At 39.0% G+C, this 20,668-nt stretch overlaps 1 protein-coding gene across 1 annotated transcript in view; it reads left to right on the forward strand.

The window, feature by feature from the left end:
• Nucleotides 1-20,668, forward strand: part of UNC13C (unc-13 homolog C) — a 626,361-nt gene that overhangs the window by 485,489 nt on the left and 120,204 nt on the right. Inside the window, exons 19-21 of the mRNA XM_056115400.1 lie at nucleotides 220-346; nucleotides 6,572-6,668; nucleotides 7,604-7,747. Of these exons, the coding sequence (XP_055971375.1) occupies nucleotides 220-346; nucleotides 6,572-6,668; nucleotides 7,604-7,747 (368 nt within the window). The remainder of the gene's footprint in view (nucleotides 1-219; nucleotides 347-6,571; nucleotides 6,669-7,603; nucleotides 7,748-20,668) is intronic.

Here is a 20,668-nt window from a genome sequence, read left to right on the forward strand (position 1 = left end):
TTAGAATATTCCCGTTATTTTGCACATGACCAAATAGTTATCACCAATTTCTTTTGCCTTTCATAAAACTGCAAGTCTGTCTTTAGCAATTCACTGTGCCTTTTCCTCAAATACACAATTGTTTTTCCTCCTTGAAATACTTATAATCAAAGAAAATTGGAACCTGCAGGTTTGTTGGCAAACTAAACTTTATTAAATGTTTGATTTCATCTGTTATAGAACATGAGAAACAGCGATTATGCAAGAGCACCGACTATATGAATTTGCATTTCAAAGTGAAATGGTTTTATAATGAATATGTTCGAGAACTTCCTGCCTTCAAGGATGCTGTTCCTGAATACTCCTTGTAAGTAGTGTTTTTCACCCCTTGGTTTGTTCTCAATTCATAATTGCATAAAAGTAACACCTGATTTATGCAGCCTTAAAATCTCTGCACATAGTAGTCATTTGAATGCAGACATTTCATTATAAAATTTACATTCGGTGATTTGCATATCTTTGAGAACCACATTTAATTGAATCATGTTGCATTCTCCAAGTGTGTCTTATTTGAATATTCAACTGAAAAAGAAACATATGATATGGCTCATGCAATGAGATTATTTTCTGTGAAAGTACTCAAACATTTACTGGGAATATGATAGAAATCATATAATGATCTTGATCAGATAGTACCTTTAATTCAAACTGGAAAGCATATCTTAGAAAATTGTATTTCTAAAAAGACAGTCATTATTTAACAGGTAACTTTCACATAAACATTTCTCTATATGATACAGTTATAATTGCAAATGTATAATAGATTGCAAATGTATAATATATGCATTTGATATTTGCCAGGATTCTATTTTATTCTGAAGAAAATTTTCCATTAGAGGGGCAAGGAGAGCAAAGCATGTAGAAATCTTGGGTTTTATCCCTGACACCACGTGTTAATCTTGGCACTATTAAAATTACATCAGCGCACCAAATATTTCACAATTATTCCTAAAAAGACAAACACATATACTATATACAATTCATAACTAAAATGAAAAAAACATTGTTATAAGATACACATTATGTGTTTATTAATAAAAGTTGGCTATTTCTTAGATTCTAAAACAATTCTGATGACTCAAATATAAAAACATATGCTAAATATCACCTCAGAACTATGCATAAATAAGCTAAAATTCAACTCATAGAAGATATCAAGAAGATGACAATATAGGAAAATTACGCCAAGCACTTTTAAAATTTCATGGTTCATAATCAAAGAAATCACTATAAATGCAAAAACATTTTGAAATGAAAATTGAAATATGAGACAATGAAACTTGAATTTCAGCTAAAATTGAAAATATAACTTTGTAGCTCCGATTCTATATAAACAAAAAATCTGAAAATAATATAATTTTAAGAAGAAAAATTTTAATAGCAAACTAACTCTAAAGAAAGCACAAGAAAATCATTATGATCTGGGCCATAAAAGCAGAACAGAATATATATTTATTTATTTACTTACTTATTGATTTTTGGGTTCCACAAGGCAATGCTCAGGGATTATTCCTGGCTCTGTACTCAGGAATTATTCCTGGCAGTGCTCAAGAGACCACATAGGATGTCAGGGATAGAACCCAGATTGGCCATGTACAAAGTAATTGCTCTATCCACTGTACTCTCACTCTGCTCTCTAAGATAGAAAACTTAATCTTTCTGTAGCCTGTCGACTTCATCTACCTCTCCAAACTTCCAGGCATAATAGTAGAGCAATAGTCTCACCAAATGCTTGCTATATTCTAGATGGGGCTCTCCTTTCAGTCTCTCTATTTCCTGACACAAAGAACTGTAGATGAATAAACATTCTGAAATTAAAAAAAATTAAATAGGAGAAACTACAAAGTGAAAAATTGACTTTTGAAAAAATTCAAAATCAAAAGTGTCTTAGCAGTGATTCAAGTTTAAAAAAGAGACGTCATATATTATTCCTAAATAATTCATAAGCATTTAAAAATTGTAAATAAACATGTGTCCTCAAGTAGACCAGCGTCTTTATAAGGAGGACATTAAGTAGAAATTAACATCATGCACTTCCTAACTATAGCTTTAAGAAGCTTTATGATACTCAAAAAGTAACGATAATGGTGGCAATTAAATCAAATTATATTCTTAAAAGATAAAATAGTTTGGGGCTGGAGCGATAGCACAGCAGGGAGGGCGTTTGCCTTGCACACGTCTGACCCGGGTTCGATTCTCAGCATCCCATATGGTCCCCTGAGCACCGCCAGGGGTAACTCCTGAGTGCAGAGCCAGGAATAACCCCTGTGCATCACCGGGTGTGACCCAAAAAGAAAACAAAAACATAAAATAGGGCCTGGAAAAACAGTGCAGCTTATAGTGTGCTTGCTTTGTACACAGCTGATGTGGGTTCAATCCCTGGAACAATATGGTTCGCCATAACCTTCCAAGAGTGATAAGAACACACACACACACACACACACACACACACACACACACACACACACATCTATTCACAATTAAAAAAGAAATGGCATATAGAAGATCCAAAAGAAACTGCTGTCAAAAAAACTGAAATGAATAGGTGAGTGCCAAGACCAGAAGACGAGCACTGGATTAGGGCATTTTAAGGCTGTACATTAGTCCCTGGAATTATACAGTATGCTAAGCACTCAACACTGCAACCAGAATGTGAGCATCCACAAGAACTAAAAGGTTGGAGCAGAGAAGCATGCTGAAAGTAGACTGTAGACCAAACATGATTGCCACCCATTGCCTCTTTTGCAAACCACAATACCCAATAGGAGAGAGAGAACAAAAGGGAAAGCCTGGGATGGGGGGTTGGGGGGTGGGAGGATGGGAAGGATACTGGGATCCGTGGTAGTGGGAAATGGGCACTGGTGGAGGGATGGGTATTTGATCATTGTATAATTGAAACCCAAGCACAAAAATTTGTAAGTCTACAACTGTACCTCATGGTGTCTCACTAATAAAAATAAAAACATAAAATAAAAAAATAAAAGGATGGAGCCCCTCAAGAGCACATATATAGGGACATCAACCAAAGGTGCTCTGTCCCTGACCAAGAGGGTGAGCACAGCCACCTAACATGGCACCCCTGGTAAGCGAACAACTGAAAATAATGTGTAAGCACCACAGTCAAGCATATATTGTAGCACTGTCCTCCCTTTGTTCATCAATTTGCTCGAGCGGGCACAAATAACATCTCCATTGTGAGATTTCTTGTTACTGTTTTTGGCATATCAAATATGCCACAGGTAGCTTGCCAGTCTTTGCTGTGCAGGTGGGATACTCTTGGTAACTTGCCAGGCTCTCCAAGAGGGACAGAGAGGGACAGAGGAATCGAACTTGGGTCGGCTGCATGCAAGGCAAATGCTTTGTTATATATGTTATTCCTAATCAGAACAACAATGAAGAGAGGAAGAAAAAGTGAAATAAAAAGTGAAGGTGGTAAAATGTACATGACTGGGAGGGAGGAGGGAAGCTGAAGACATGGGTGGAGAGAACACTGACTAAGGGATTGATGTTGGAACATTGTACACCAGAGACTCGATCATGAATACTTTGTAAATTTTCAATTCACTGTAATTCAATTAAGACAAAGTTTATTGAATTTCTACATAATAGTTGCTATTTAAAATTGCATTTATGGAAGTAAGAGAGATAGCACAGGACCTAAGGCACATGTCTTGCATACAGCAGGCCCTGGTTCAATCACCAGAAATACTTGGTCCCTGGGCATCACTAGGTGTGGATATGGAGGGTCTCGAGTGAAGTGTGATCCTTGAGAACCACAAGCACCACCCCAGGTGTTCAGTTTAATCTCTAGCATTAAAGGACCATCTTAGGCTCTTGCACTGAACACCAGCCTGTTGGTTAAGAATTTTGGCAAGGGACCCTGGACCTCTAGAATACCTCCATGCAGGAACATTTGCATACAAACAATACCATTTAAATACCATTGAAGCCATAAAACACAAATACAATGAAACTACACCACAGTAAAAATACAATGTGGGCTTTCAATTAAGACTGTAGCACTATAGCACTGTCCTCCCATTGGTCATCGATTTGCTTGAGCGGGCACCAGTAACATCTCCATTGTGAGACTTGTTGTTACTGTTTTTGGCATATTGAATATGCCACAGGGAGCTTGCCAGGCTCTGCTGTGCAGGTGGGATACTCTTGGTAGCTTGCCAGGCTCTTCGAGAGGGACGGAGGAACTGAACTTGGGTCGGCCGCTTGCAAGGCAAACACCCTACCCGCTGTGCTATCGTTCCAATTATAAAAAAATATCTGAGATTAACTAAACAAAATTCACAGTGATCATAAAAAAGTGCATCATTATTCTACCAGTTTCTCTCACATTGACTTATATAGCTCAGAAAAATAGCTCAAGAGCTAGAATACTTTCCTAGCACACACAAGGGAATTACATTCTCCTACCAAGCACTGCCATGTGTGATCTTGGTGGTCTCTGGGCACATCAGGGTAACCCTTTACTGGTGAGGGCCACACCACCATATATAAGAACCCAATCCTGTAATTCACACACCAGCCCTTAGCCATATTATTGGAGAGATCCTCCAGCCCTTCCCAAATACAAGATGAATGGTTAAGGGGCTAGATCCATAGTACAGAGAGTAGGGTGCTTTCTGTAAATGTGGAAGATCCAGGTTCCTTCCCTGCTCTACATATGGTCCTAGGAGCCCAGCAGGAGCAATCCCTGAGTGCAGAACCAGGAGTAAGCTCTGAACACAGCCAAGTGTGGCCCTAAAACATTTAGAAAATCAAAGAGTGTGCTATGAAGACAGAGAGATAGAACAGCAGGTCAGGCATTTGCTTCACATATGACCAACCTGGGTTCAATTTCCAACACAACATATGGACCTCCTAGCACCACCAGGAGTGACTCTGAGCACAGAGGAAGGAGTAAGTTCTGAGCACTGCCAGGCATGGTCCAAAACCCCCAGCCTCCCTCTCCCCACCCCCACACAGTGTGATGTTAATGCATCACAAACTGTCTAGTGGAATACAAAATTCCAGAATACAAACTTACTTGAATTGCTTCAAAGATAGCAATTCAAGGTAGTGTGAGATAGCGGGTCTTCTAGATTCATAGTACTAGACATATGCACACTGTTGCACTGTAGCACTGTCCTCCTGTTACTCATCAATTTGCTTGAGTGGGCACCAGTAACGTCTCCATTTGGAGACTTGTTGTTACTGTTTTTGGCATATCGAATAAGCCATGGGAAGCTTGCCAGGCTCTGCCATGCGGGCAGGATACTTTCCATCAATTGCCGGGCTCTTGAGAGGGACAGAGGAAGGGAACCCGTGAGAGGGACAGAGGAATGGAACCCAGGTCAGCCACATGCAAGGCAAATGCCCTACCCACTGTGCTATCGCTAGACATATGCACATCAACCTGAAAAACAAGAACTTTGAAACCTACCTGCTCCTTCGGCCACCTCATTGGTAAAACCCAGCTCAGGATGGGCCATTTGTTATAGCCAGTCAAAGGCTATTTGTTATAACCAGAAATAGTTACAAAAAGACTCATCCAAATGTGAAAAAAGTGTTAAGAACTGAGAGAATAGCATGATAGCAAGCATAACAAAGGAGGTCTACATTTAACTGGATATTGAATCATAAAGGTTGAATCATAAAGGTGTGGGGATTATAAACTAAGCACACTAAAGCAACATTTGAAATCAAGAAAAAGAGGTTGACAGTTAAAGAGTGAATATATATGTGATAAGGTCAAAGTTAAGGTATCTGAAGATGTCGCACTGTAGCACTGGCACTGTCCTCCCATTGTTCATCCATCTGCTCGAGCCATGTGCAAGGCAAATGCCCTACCCACTGTGCCCTACCAGTAACGTCTCCATTATGATACTTTTTGTTACTGTTTTTGGCATATAGAATATGCCACTGTGAGCTTGCCAGGCTTTGCTTTGTGGGCGAGATACTCTCGGTAGCTTGCCAGGCTCTGAGAGGGGCAGAGGAATCGAACCCTGGAAAGCCGTATGCAAAGCAAACACTGTACTATTGCTCCAGCCCTCCTGATGTAGAACTGGAAAAATAAAGAGGAAAGAGATCTTGGGGATCTTGGATTTCTATCATTATAGTAAAAGAGATCGGGCGCGTTCAGGGTGGTATGGCCGTAGACCAGACACAGTAACAACAAAGTCTCCAATGGAGACATTACTGGGCCCGCTCGAGCAAATCGACGATCAACGGGAGGGCCTTTACCTTGGGCTGGAGTGATAGCTCAGCGGTAGGGCGTTCACCTTACAAGCGGCCAACATGGCCGACCCGAGTTCGATTCCTCCGCCCCTCTCAGAGAGCCTGGCAAACTACCAAGAGTATTCGATATGCCAGACACAGTAACAACAAAGTCTCCAATGGAGACGTTACTGGGCCCGCTCGAGCAAATCGACGATCAACAGGAGGGCCTTTACCTTTTACCTTTATAGTAAAAGAGCAGTGTCCTATTAATTGCATGAACATAGCATCATTTATACTATTTTTCTTTATTCAATTGTAGGTGGTTTGAGCCTTTTGTCATGCAATGGTTGGATGAAAATGAGGATGTATCAATGGACTTCCTTCATGGAGCACTGGGAAGAGACAAAAAAGATGGGGTGAGTTCAATTACTTTTATTGCTTGTCATCAAGATCTATTTATTTTGCACATTCATAAGCTATCAGCAATTGTTATTTCCATTTTATTAACTAAGATTTGCTTTAATTATATAATTAAAACATTATTTTTAAATTTTTATCATAGCAAAATTATACTAGGACATTACATAGGTTTCACTTGTGCTTCATTATAAATATATATAACTTTTAAGGAAGAGTGGCAGGATGCTGAAAGAGTTGTTTAAATGTTAAACACAACTTGCCTTTTTGCCTTTTCCCTCAAGTCCTAATTCTTGACTTGGTCTGAATGTGTAAATTAAGCTGGTTGAGGCAGACTCTCTTGGTGTTCTGGAAATTTCCTGGGATACTGAGATTAAAGAGACAGACTACAAACTAAAGAGTTCAAGGGTGATAAGGGCAATGGGAAGGGATAATGAGACAATGGTGAATGGATCTTGACACACTCATGGAGGAATTGCTATAGCAGCACGCCAAGTATAGAACATTGATCTCAGTATTTTTAATTATCATTCATCAATAAAGATAAATAGCAAACAAAAGTAAATAACTTTAAAAGAGAGAGAGACCATCCTAGTTCCTCTGAAATCATAAGCTCAGAAGTCTTCAGACACAACTGGATTGTTAAATGACCCTACTGCCTTGGGTAACTAGAAAGAGGATTCATCAAAGGAACTAATTTACAGCATCCTGCCCTACCATGTGGGTTCTGCTACAATTTCCAAAAATGAACATGAATTATTTTAACTTTCATTTTATGATTTTAAGCTTTTATTACCTAGAATTATGAAGGTAATAGAGATTGAGAGGGGAGAATTTGAGAAAGGAGAATCTGCTGTTTAGGTAACACTTCAGAGACTCTTTCACAATCCCTTCCATGATTTTATCAGGATTGTTTTATGTTCTCTCCCCTCAGTTTCAGCAGACTTCTGATCATGCCCTCTTCTCTTGTTCTGTGGTTGATGTCTTCGCTCAGCTTAATCAGAGCTTTGAAATAATTAAGAAACTGGAATGCCCTAATCCAGAAGCATTATCTCACTTAATGAGAAGATTTGCAAAGGTAGGCGAAGTAGAATGAAAATATTGTTTTGTACTATTTGTCACTAACCAACTTTAATTTCTAATTTTATAATAAGGAGTTCAGTTTAAAACGTTCCATTTGACTTCCTGTTTCTAAAGTATAAGGTTCCCCCACTTCCTGTTTCTAAAATATAAATTTAATTGCTTAAAAGCTACTTATTCGCATGAATATTATTGAAATGAATACCAGAGAAGGGAAAATAATTTCTATTTGAGGAGTGGTGTTTTTAGACTGAAAATACATCTGGTATTTTATGTTTACATTGCAAATATGTTTTCCTCGGACACTGTAATACAATAAAATATTTTGAACTTGGAATGGGCTGGAGCGATAGCACAGCGGTAGGGCGTTCGCCTTACAAGCGGCCAACATGGCCAACCCGAGTTCGATTCCTCCGCCCCTCTCGGAGAGCCCGGCAAGCTACCGAGAGTATTCGATATGCCAAACACAGTAACAACAAAGTCTCCAATGGAGACGTTACTGGGCCCGCTCGAGCAAATCGACGATCAACGGGAGGGCCTTTGCCTTTGCCTTTGAACTTGGAATCATGAAAAGTGAATTCTAATCTCAAATCAGTCAATAAACAAAGCTGAGCCTGAACTGTTTTCTAATGTTTTTGTTAATTCAGTTTTTTTAGTTCACAAATGAGACTTGATCAACCATTTTCCTCTTAAGTCCCCTTCCTTCACTTAGAATGGAAGAGGTCTTGGAAAGGGCTTTCTTATTAACAAAGATTTTTATGAAATTTTAAAAATAAGAGCTGTAGTCACTACTCTTCAAATCCTTAAAGTTATTCTGTAACTTTATGCATGAACTATTTGAAAGATTATAGGAAGAAGACCATCTTCTTTGTCCTCAAGGGAACTACAGAAAAGTGAGTAGATCAGAAACTCCAGAGAGTTTAAATAGACAGAGCCATTTTTGAACAAAGCAGAGATCAGCTTAGACAGGGAACATTAGGAAAATTTCCAAAGCCGTAAAGAGTAGCAGAAAAGAGTAGGCAGCTAAACTAATCTTGATGTATCTAAAGCAGAAGGAGCAATAATATTCCAGCAACCATCTGGGAGAAATTGTAGGAAAGATTACAAAAGTGAAGAAAAACCCACAGTAGTAGAAGTGCTGTGTTTTCAAGTTTGAGAATGTTATACTGAATATTGTGAATAATTATAAGATTATTATTGTGAATAATAATAAGACACGCTGAACACTTGGTGATTATTTAGAGCACAACGACATGATACATGTAGTATTGAGGGGGCCAATTATAATGTGGCTCAAGAAATACTTTGGTTCTGTGAGCTAGGGGTTGACTGAGATCACAACTGTTCGCCCAGGTACCTATAGCCTCTTTGCACTCACTGCCTCACTTCACTAGCCACTTTTAGGAGTGCCGTCATGGATACATAATACCTCACTTCAAAAATTCCATTTCTCACTGTCTGGAGATACAAGTCTGAAATCAGATGTAAGTCTGGGACCAGGCATGGTTTCCTCTAATGTGTCCCGCCAGGTGGCTGTCTTCTCGAGATCTTTCATCTTGTACAAGCATCTCAATATTTCTAAGTGTATACAACTGCACTTCTCTTATAAAGACACCAGTAAGTTTTGATCAGAGCCAACACTAATGTTCTTATTTTATTTATTTTAGGCTTTGATTTTAGGGCCACTCCTGGCAGAACTGAAGGGGCTACTGCTGTCTCTTTCTGGTTGGGAGTCAATCCGTAGAGTGCTCAGAGAACAAAAAATGAAAGGGCCTAAACCGGGTAACCCACATACATAGTGTGTATTCAGCTGGCTGAGTGCTTTATCTCTCTCTGATATCTGGACTTATTTTAACTAAATTACCTCTTTTTTTATTTTATTTTTTTTTATTTTTTAATCATTTTTTTTATTAGTGAAACACCATGAGGTACATTTATAGACTTATAAATTTTTGTGCTTGGGTTTCAGTTATACAATGATCAAGTACCCATCCCTCCACCAGTGCCCATCCTCCCCCACCACGGGTCCTAGCATCCCTCCCACCCCCCATCCCCCCCCCGCCCCACCCTGCCGCTGTGGCAGGGCATTCCCCCTTGTTCTCTCTCTCTTCTTTTGGGTACTGTGTTTTGCCAGAGAGGCACTGAGTGGCAATCATGTTTGGTCTATAGACTACTTTTAGCATGTCTCTCCCACCCTGGGAGGGTCTTCACAACACCCTTTATTTGGTGCTCTCTTCTCTATCTGAGCTTCCTTTTCACCTAGCACATGTGGCTGGCCTTCAAGTCATGGAGCAAAATTCCTGGTACTAATCTCAGCCATTCCTGGGTGTTAGTCTCCCGTTTTGTTGCTTTATGTTCCCCAGATGAATGCAATCTTTCTGTGTCTATCCCGCTCTTTCTGACTCATTTCGCTTAACATGATACTTTCCAGGTAGTACCACTTAAATTACCTCTTTAAAGACCCTATACCCTAATAAGTTCTTTTCTGAGATATTGGAGATTAGGGTTTCAACATATACAATTTATGGAACTTAATTCTATACATAGTGAGTATATATGTAACCCTTATTACATTTAATTACATATACTAACACAAGTATATATAAGTTCATTTGCATTATCACAAAATGTCTAAATTAAAATCCTTTACAAAAGGAAGACTTAAGACTGATATGGTATTGGTCTTGATTGATGGGCAGATGGATTAGGAAAGCCTTCTTGTAGAAGATCATATATTTATTTATTTTTGAGTGAAGCCCCACAAAACCAGGTAAGCATAACTCTGAGTCCTTGGACTCCAGGCTCAAGGAACCCAGGAACAGAGATCCTCTGCCTGCTCCAACCAACCACAGGTGACCAAGGGATTAAAACTAGGAGCACCACCCTACCCTGCCCTATGCTTCCACCAACTGCCAGCGACCCAGGGATTATACACAGAAGAACCTCCCTACCAATACCAGATAAATATCTCAACAGCAGACCTCCACTACCTCCACTACCCAGCTGCCTCCATGCTCCAGGCCACTTTTCAGACACATCATAAGACACTTAATACCAATCTTCCAGGATTGCCGCACTATATTTGATAGGATTCAAATATGGTTTGAACTATGGAAAAACCTGCAAGGGCAGTTAGAGGCTGCCCTAAAAGCCTGTATCCCTCTAGGAAAGACTGGCAAGCTACCGAGAGTATCCTGCCCTCACGGCAGAGCCTGGCAACCTATCTGTGGCGTATTCAATATGCCAAAACCAGTAAATGCAATGACTCTCATTCCCCTGACCCTGAAAGAGCCACCAATAGGACAGCGTTAAGAAGGATGAGGAAGGAGAGGCTGATAAAATCTCAAGGCTGCCAAAACGAAGAAAGACAAAAGTGACCGTCTGTACTTTCAATGAACATACATGGGCATCGGACACATCCATCAAGGACCTGATGGTGCAAGTGCAAAAGATCAAGTACAACATCATTGGTCTGACAGAGACAAGAAGGCATCAATCACATCATGCCGTTTTCGACTCTGGAGAACTGTTCCTTGGAACATGTGACAAAAGAGGCGTTGGAGGTGTCGGTGTCCTTGTCAACATGAACTTGGCCATAAGCATTGATTCATTTGAATGCCTAACAACCTGAATCGAACGATTACACTTGAATAGATATGGCCCACTGCCCGCAGTTTCTATCTGGAAAAACCGAGCAGTTCTACATGGAGCTGAAGAAGTTTTGTAAAGAAGACCACAACATCTACAAGATCATTGTCAGTGATTTTAATGCCAAGATAGGACCGAGAAGATCAGCCAAAGAACTCCACATCGAGACCCATGACCTAGAATGGAACAAACAGGGTGAGAGACTGTGTGAGTTCATCATGTCGACCAAGACCATCCATGGTAACTCACAGTTCCAGAAGGCTGAATCTAAACGTTGGACTTGGGAGTCTTTTGGTGGACAGTTCCACAATGAAATTGACCACATCATATTCAATCACTGGTTTTGCCTGACCGATGTTGCTGTTGTCCGAAAATTCCAAAAGGGATAGGACCACCATCTCCTTCATGTAAAATTCTGCTTCACAGAGTGGGGAGAAAGGGCTGCGAAGTTTAAGAAGAGAACTCCCAGAACTTCTACCAACTGGGAGCTCTTTGGCACTATTGCAGCAACATGGGAAGATGTTGTCGTTGACAACATTGACAAGGAATACGATCAACTGGTTCAGAACCTCCATGATTGTGTGAGGAATGCTGTGAGAGAGATAGCCACCAAAAAAAAAAAAATGCCTGTCTTTGAAAACTCTTGAGCTTATTTGCTAACGTGGCTTGGCGCAAGCCTCAGGCAACCACAAGCAAATGTCTGAGCTCGCAAAGCAGTACAGAGAAGCAATAAAGGAAGACCTCAAAGAGAGAAGAGCAGCAGTGCTGGCAGATGCGTCAGAAGTCGGGAAAAGCATTCGCAACGCCCACCTGTCCTTTTCCAACTACAAGACCAAGATGACTGCCCTCTGACGTCCTAATGGATCTATCACATGTTGTAGAAGGGCAACGGAGAAGATTATCTATGATTTCTACTCCGATCTCTTTGATAGTCACATCCACCTGCCAACATGCCAAATTCACCAGGATGAATATGTCATTCCCAATGTTCTCCCTTCTGAAATCCGACACTCCATTTCGTTGGTAAAGATGTCAGTCAGCATTTGTGCCATTTGGCTAATATTTGGTGTCATTAGAATTATGTCATCAGCAAAGTGGAGGTGGTGCAGTTGCCAACCATCTATCTTCACTCCCATTCCTTCCTGTTCCAGCCTTCGCATGACGTTCTCAAGGGTGGCACTGAAGAGTTTCAGTGAAATGGTATCACCCTGCTGAACCCCTCTCTTGACATAAATGATCACTTCTTTGTAGAATGATGAGATACTGGTCGTTAAGCTGTAATACAGCTCACGAAGGATTCTGATATATTGAGTTTGAACGCCCTGTTTGGCTAGGGCTTTTATGACTGCTTCCATCTCAACAGAATCAAAGGCCATCTTTAAACCAATGAACATTAGACAGAGTGGCATCTTGAACTCCCAAGAAATCCAATGAGTTTGGTTATTGCGTGGATATGGTGGATTTTGCTGAATATATTGCAAAATCCAGCTTGCTTGAATGGTTGTCCTTCATCTAGTGTTTTTCCAATCCTATTCAGGATAATTCAAGTGAACAGCTTGTAGATGACAGACAATAGGCAGATTGGGAGATAGTTTCCAATGTCATGGATGTCTCCCTTCTTGTACAGAAGTACAGTCCTGCTGGTTTTCCATTGGGTTCGAACCTTGCATTCAGACAGCGTGTGAAGAGCTGAGCCAGTGTATTGATGAGTACCAACGGCAGATTCTTCAGGTGTTTGGGTCAGACCTTGTCTGGCCAGGTGCTGTTCACTTCTTTACCAACGAAATGGAGTGTCGGATTTCAGAAGGGAGAACATTGGGAACGACATATTCATTCTGGTGAATTTGGCATGTGGGCAGGTGGATGTGACTATCAAAGAGATCAGAGTAGAAGTCATAGATAATCTTCCTGTTAGGTTCCAGTGAGGACAGCACATACTGTTCATGGAAAGCAGATGAAATGTTGGCTCCATCAATGTTGAAGAGTCATATTGTAAAGTCCTGAAGAAAAATTAAAATATTAGAATGTTAATAGAATGTCATGAGCCTGCAAAGAATTAGTCTAAAATGCATTGTCATTTGATAAATAATTTGATTTTTTTCAAAATATCATATTTTGAACTTTCATTTTGATATCTTTTAATTATAAAAAAATAAAGCAATCTACCACTTTTTAAAATAATACTAAAGGTTATTGATTTGAATCATTCCACAAGGATTTCTTGACAGTATCTGATTTAAGTTTCCTGATATGGTAATAAATGCAGTATATTCTGAAAGAAAGTTATTCTTAAAAATTCTGTAGGTTTTTTCTTGACTTGCATTTTGTATCACTGCCAAGAACTGAATGAAAAGGGGTCATTAGGGATAATGTGCAAAAACGTGTGCCACATGTTAATTTTGGAACTCTATGAAGAGTATGGAAGCAGGATTATATGAGAATTGGATAATTTCAGAGTTAATGTCTTTAGTAACACACTTTTATAATTTGCACATTATTAGGCAAGTAAGGAACTAGAATTCACCCTCAGAATAGTCAGGTAGCAGATGATGTAAACTGGAAACATTCAATACTGAGCAAACATAAAAGAAAAGCTGATTTAAGCTTCTTGATACGGAATCTGGAGAGGGAACACTCTGCCCTGAGATGAAATCCAACCTCAAATTCTTAGAGGTTCTAACCTTCCTTCACTATAAAGTTAAAACTGTCCTCGCTGAGATTTCTGGGAATATAACCAAATGAACTAGAGGGAGCCAGAAAGAAAGGGCACAGCAGAACTCATCTTAAAAAATTATACCCAGGAAAATGAATTCACTGGAGCAATAAGAAAAAATTAAACTCACTGTGTTACAGTGGAAATATATGATCTTAGTGGCATTTTGTTCTGAATGTTCAGTTAAGAACAACAGTTTCAGTCCATGAAAATGCGATACTACTCAAATATAATCAAAAAGAAATAAAATACACAACAAAGAAGATCATTTTTGGCTAAAGTAGAAATTAGCAATTTTCTGAGAAAGGTAAATTCTATCTTATTGGAATGATTTAAAAATAATAAAAATGAAACTTTGTGGTAAATATAATTAACTACTTTCCAATATTCGTCAAGTTTCAGTGTTTGTTTTATAGCATCTGATGTTACCATTGATCTTGAGAATCCCTATTCTTCTTAGGTTTGGATACTTGTATCAAAATATACTGAAATCATGGAGCCAGAGCAACAATGCAGTGAGTTGGACACTTACCTTTCATGTGGTTGACCCGGGTTTAATCCATAGCACCTCATAGGGTACCTCAAGTCCCATCAGGAGTAATCCCTGAGCACAGGAACTAGGAATATGCCCTGAGAACTGCTGGGTGTAGTCCAAAACCCAAAATATCCTGAAAATACATTCTATTTCTGAGATAAACTGACAAATCTTCTTTTGAAAAAAGACATATTAGTTATATATGCAGGTATTTTAGAAGACTTATCATTCTAAAATTGAACTTAACGAGTTTCTACTCATTAGAGCACCTAGCACTACATAGCACTATCCTATCAGTTTGCTCGAGTGGGCAACCAGTAACATCTCCATTGTGAGACTTCTTGTTACTGTTTTTGGCATATAGACTACAGCACAGGGAGCTTGCCAGACTCTGTTGTGCAGGCAGGATACTCTCAGTAGCTTGCAGGAGTCTCCGAGAGGGACGGATGAATCGAACCCGTGTCAGCAGCATGCAAGGCAATTGCCCTCTCCGCTGTGCTATTCCTCCAAACTAACAAATATAAGCAATTTAATTTTTAAACTAGAGATATGAAGTAGTGATATCTTCAATATTCCTTAAAAACAAATCAGTCTTGCATGTGACTGACTCCAGTTCATTCCAGCATTGCTTATGGTCCACTGAGCTCTGCCAAGGCGTGATTACTGAGCACAGAGGTAGAAATAAACTCTAAAGATGGTCAGGTGTGGCCCCATAACAAGCATGCAAGCAAACATAAAATAATTCAGTGACTACTGTGTCTTGGCAATGAATATGATTGTTTTCTAGGTCTAGAAATACAGTGATTTTCTCTGGGGAACTAACCCAGTAGTAGTAATACTACTACTAACTTTAATGATGATAACAAATTGAGTATCATTATACAACTATCACTCTCCATATAAATATAGGCTGTATTATTCTTTACAAAAGGCCTTTTGGTCCAGACTCTTAATTTAATTAATTATTCAAATCAATGCACAAATTAAAAGTTTAACACAAAATATGAAGTTAACTAGAAGTGGCTTGGGTGAACATCTTTAACTCCCTAAATGATACTTTCATCCTATTGCATTATGCTCTGACTCTAGTAAGTTGGATAGCAGATTTATTTTCAGTCTTTTTGCATTCTAGGGTATTCTGTCTTGTGTTGGATGTGTTAAAATGCAGTGTTATGTAACATTAAAATGATGGTTCTAATGTTATATAACAGTTACTACACACTTCTTCTTTTGTCTGTTGCTCTAATCCTGTATTGTATCATGAATAAAATATGACTAAAAAATGAATTGTGAAACAGAATCTTAGCACACTAACTGAAGACTCAGAGCCTAGATGGATTATAGGGTAGTGTTAATAGCATATTTAAATGTTAACCACTACTATTATGAGCATGTTCTTAAGAAAACATAATGCGAACTGGAAGAACATTCCACTCATTAAAATAACAAATGCAGACCAAATCAAAGTAGACTTAGGCTACTGGATGTTTCAGTCATCATGTCTAATCCTGTAACTGTGACAGAAGCTTTCTCTTCGCTGTCATAATCCTACTAGAATTTTATCTGGACCTCTTTTCTGCTTTTGATTTTTTTTTACATTTTACAGACTTGCAAACTTTCATGATTACATTTCAGTCATACTAGTTTCAAGTAACCATCCTCTACCAGTGCCCATTCTCCATCGCCAATGTACCTAGTAACCCTCCAGTCACCCCAACCCCTTCCCTCCCCCTCCCTCTGTGGCAGGCACATTCCCTCTTATTCTCCTGGGTGTTATGGTTTGCAAAACAGGTACTAAGCAGTCATCATATTTGGTCCATAGCCTACATTTAGCACACATCTCCCTTCCAGAGCAAGCCCTCCAACCATCTTTACTTAGTGGTCCCTTCTCTATCCCAGCTCCTTTTCTGCCAGCTCGTGAGACCAGCTTCTTTGTATGTGGTTTCCTTTTTTTGACCTTGCTACTTGCAGTAATAAGTCTCTATCTCTGGTATCCTTCATTCTGATTATGAGGTGTCTTGCAGTATTTTTATTAGGGTCTCTTTTAGCTGGTAGCCTTTGGGCTCCTTGGATCTGGATGCCTGCATTCTCCAGCTCTGGGAATTTCTCAGCAATGATATCTTTAACCAATGCTACATGTAGCCCCCAAAACAAACAGAAATAGCAACAAAATTATATTTTCCAATATATTAATTTAAATTGATGCATATTATGACCTTATATTTTTATGTCATCTCAAATTTCATGTTCTTGCAGTTATTTTGCAAAAAAATATTTAGTATGTTAGTAAAGAAATGAATTTCATTACATCCAGTCTACCCACACTTATGGGCACAAAACTGATTATTTCCCATTTAGCTGAGCACTTTTCTTTACCTGAAACGTACTAATTTGCTAAACATTAACATTTGAAGCCTCATAATTATGAGATTCTAAATTTGTAGTCTACAAGCAGGAACTCAAGAGACTACAGTTTTCTATGAATAACTGAGAAATGTATCACAAGGACACCTTAAGTATAAACAGAAACGGATATGTGAGTTTTTCTACCCAAAATTTACCTTGAACAAGTTACACAGTTTGAGTTGCTAAAGCTTCTAAGGTCAGGCTTTTGTTGTTATTTTTGCAATATGAGGAAACAATTTCTACAGTTTATGCTGTTATTAGAACCTATAACTTAAAATTCGTATTTATATACACAGTGATTATTTATTGTCCCATAGGTAAATCCCAAATTTTCAATATTAGTCTAAAGTGAAATTTGAAATTTGAATGAAATAATGAGCTGCATTTGGAAAATACCTCAGTCTGATGAGTCATGTTTTCTTAGCTGGCCTTCTGCTGTTAATATTTATATTTTTCAGAGCCAGAGAGCTAAGGTACCTGCCTTAGATACACATGATTAACACTGGTTCAGTCCCTAAGACCACATATTGTCACCCAAACACTGCCAGGAGTAACCCATTGCACAGATACAGGAGTGAGCTACATGTAGCCCCCAAAACAAAAAGAAAAAGCAACAAAATTATATTTTCTGATATATTAATTTAAATTAATGAATATTATCACCTTTTTTTATGTCATCTCAAATTTCATGTTCTTACAGTTATTTTGCAAAAAATATTTAGCAGACCTGAGTGATAGTACAAAGCTAGGTTCTTTCCTTGCATATTGCCAACTTGGGTTCAATCCTCAGCATCCAAATTGTCCCTAAGCCTTGACAGGAGTGATCTTTGGTCACAGAGCCAGGAATATGCCCTGAGCACTGCCTGTTTGTTTTGGGGGCCCAAAACTGAAAATAAATTAAAAAATAAAATTAAAAATATATTGAGCCAAAAAGATAGCAAAGGATTATGCCTGTGACCCCCTAGCACTATGTGACTTTCTCTGAGTATAGCCTTCAAAACCCTAAGCACCTCTAGACTGGTTCTGAGGTGTTTCTGGCATTGCAGATATTAGCAGAACAGCATCATTAGCCCCAATATTAAATATTAACCTACTCAACAAACTATTAGCAAATAGAATCCAACGACTCATCAAAAAGATCATACACCATGACCAAGTAGGCTTCATCCTAGGGATGCAAGTTAGTTTAACATTCGGAAATTGATCAACACAATCCATCATATCAACAAAAGAAAAGATAAAAACCATATGATCATATCAATAGACACAGAGAAAGCATTTGAGAAGATCCAGCACCTGTTTATGATGAAAACTCTCAGCAAAATAGGCATTGAAGGAACTTTCCTCAATATAGCCAAAGCTATCTACCACAAGCCCATGGCAAGTATCACTCTCAATGGGAAAAAACTAAAAGCCTTCCCTCTAAGATCTGGCACAAGACAAGGTTGTCCACTTTCGCCACTCCTACTCAGTATAGTATTGGAAGTCCTGGCCATTGCAATTAAGCAAGAAAAAGGTATCAAGGGTATATAGATAGGAAAGGAAGAGGTCAAACTATCACTATTTGCAGACGATATGATACTATACTTAGAAAATCCTACAAACTCTAAAGAAAAACTTCTAGAAACAATAGGTCGGTTGAGTAAAGTGGCAGGCTACAAAATCAAACCCAAGTCCATGGTTTTCATATAGACAAATAACGAAAGAGAAATAGATAATTAAAAAAACAATCCCGTTCACAATAGTACCTCAGAAAATCAAGTACCTCGGAATCAGCTTAATCAGCTATACAAGGAAAATTACAAAACACTACTTCAAGAAATAAAAGAGGATACCAGGAAATGGAGACACATCCCCTGCTCATGGATAGGGAGGATTAACATTATCAAAATGGCAATACTGCCCAAAGCACTATAAAATTCAATGCAGTCCCTATCAGGATATACCCATGACATTTTTCTAAAAGCACTCCTGAAATTCATATGGAACAATAAACCCCCATGAATAGCTAAAGAAATCCTTGGGGAAAAGAAGATGGGTGGCATCATCCTCCCCAACTTCAAACTTTAATACAAAGCAGTAGTAATTAAGACAGCATGGTACTGGGCTAGAAACAGACCTGCAGACCAACGGAACAGAATTGAATATTCTGTCACAGACCCCCAAATATATGGCCACTTAATCTTTGACAAAGTAGCAAGAAATATAAAGTGGAACAAGGAAAGCCTCTTTAACAAGTGGTGCTGGGAAAACTGGATAGCTACCTGCAAAAAAAAATGAACTCTGTCTAATTCCAGGCACAAAAGTCAGATCAAAGTGGATTAAAGACCTCAATGTCAGACATGAATCCATAAGGTACACAGAGGAAAATGTAGGCAGAACTCTCCACGACATTGAAGCTAAAAACATCTTTAAGGATGAAACCGCACCGACCGTGCAAGTGGAAGCAAACATAAACAAATGAGACTACATCAAAGTAAGAAGCTTCTGCACTTCAAAAGAAACAGTGACCAAGATACAGAAAGAGCCCACAGAATGGGAAAGAATATTTACCCAATATTCATCTGATAAGGGATTAATATCCAGGATATATAAGACACTAGTAGAATTGTACAAGAAAAAAACCTCCAACCCCATCAAAAAATGGGGAGAAGAAATGAACAGAAGTTTCCTCAAAAAAGAAATACAAATGGCCAAAGGGCACATGAAAAAGAGCTCCACATCGCTAACCATCCGAGAGATGCAAATCAAAACAACAATGAGATATCATCTCACACCAAACAGATTGGCACACATTCTAAAGAACAAAAGCAACCAGTGCTGGTGTGGATGTGGGGGAAAAGGGACACTCTTTCACTGTTGGTGGGAATGCCCACTTGTCCAGCCTTTCTGGAAAACAATACGGACTTCAAAAACTAGAAATTGAGCTTCCATATGACCCCACAATACCACTTTTGGGAATATATCTCGAGGATGCCAAAAATCACAGTAGAAATGACATCTATACCTATATGTTCATTGCAGCACTGTTCACAATAGCTAAAATATGGAAACAACCCAAGTGCCCTAGAACAGATGACTGGTTAAAGAAACTTTGGTACATCTCCACAGTGGAATAGTATGCAGCTTTCAGGAGAGATGAAGTCATGAACTTTGCTTATAAATGGATAGACATGGAGAGTATCATGCTAAGTGAAATGAGTTCGAAAGAGAGGGACAGACATAGAAGGACTGCACTCATTTGTGGAGTATAAAACAACATAACATGAGGCTGACACCTAAGGAGAGTAGATACACGGGACAGGTAGATTGCTCCATAGCTGGAAGCCTGCCTCATGAGCAAAGGAGAAAAGGCAGCTGGAATAGAAAAGAGATCACTAAGAAAATTGTGGCTGGAGGAATCGGTTGGGATGGGAGATGTGTGCAGAAAGCAGATAAAGGACAAAACATGATAACCTCTCAGTGTCTGTTTTGCAAACCATAATGCCCCAAAGTAGAAAGAGATTATGAGGAATAATATCTGCCATCGAGGCAAGGGGGGATGGGAAAGGGGGGGTATATCGGGGATATTGGTGATGGGGAATGTACACTGGTGGAGGGATGGGTGTTTGATCATT

This window comes from Sorex fumeus, unplaced genomic scaffold, assembly GCF_029834395.1.
Source record: "Sorex fumeus unplaced genomic scaffold, SorFum_2.1 ptg000029l, whole genome shotgun sequence".
Taxonomy (NCBI): Eukaryota; Metazoa; Chordata; class Mammalia; order Eulipotyphla; family Soricidae; genus Sorex; species Sorex fumeus.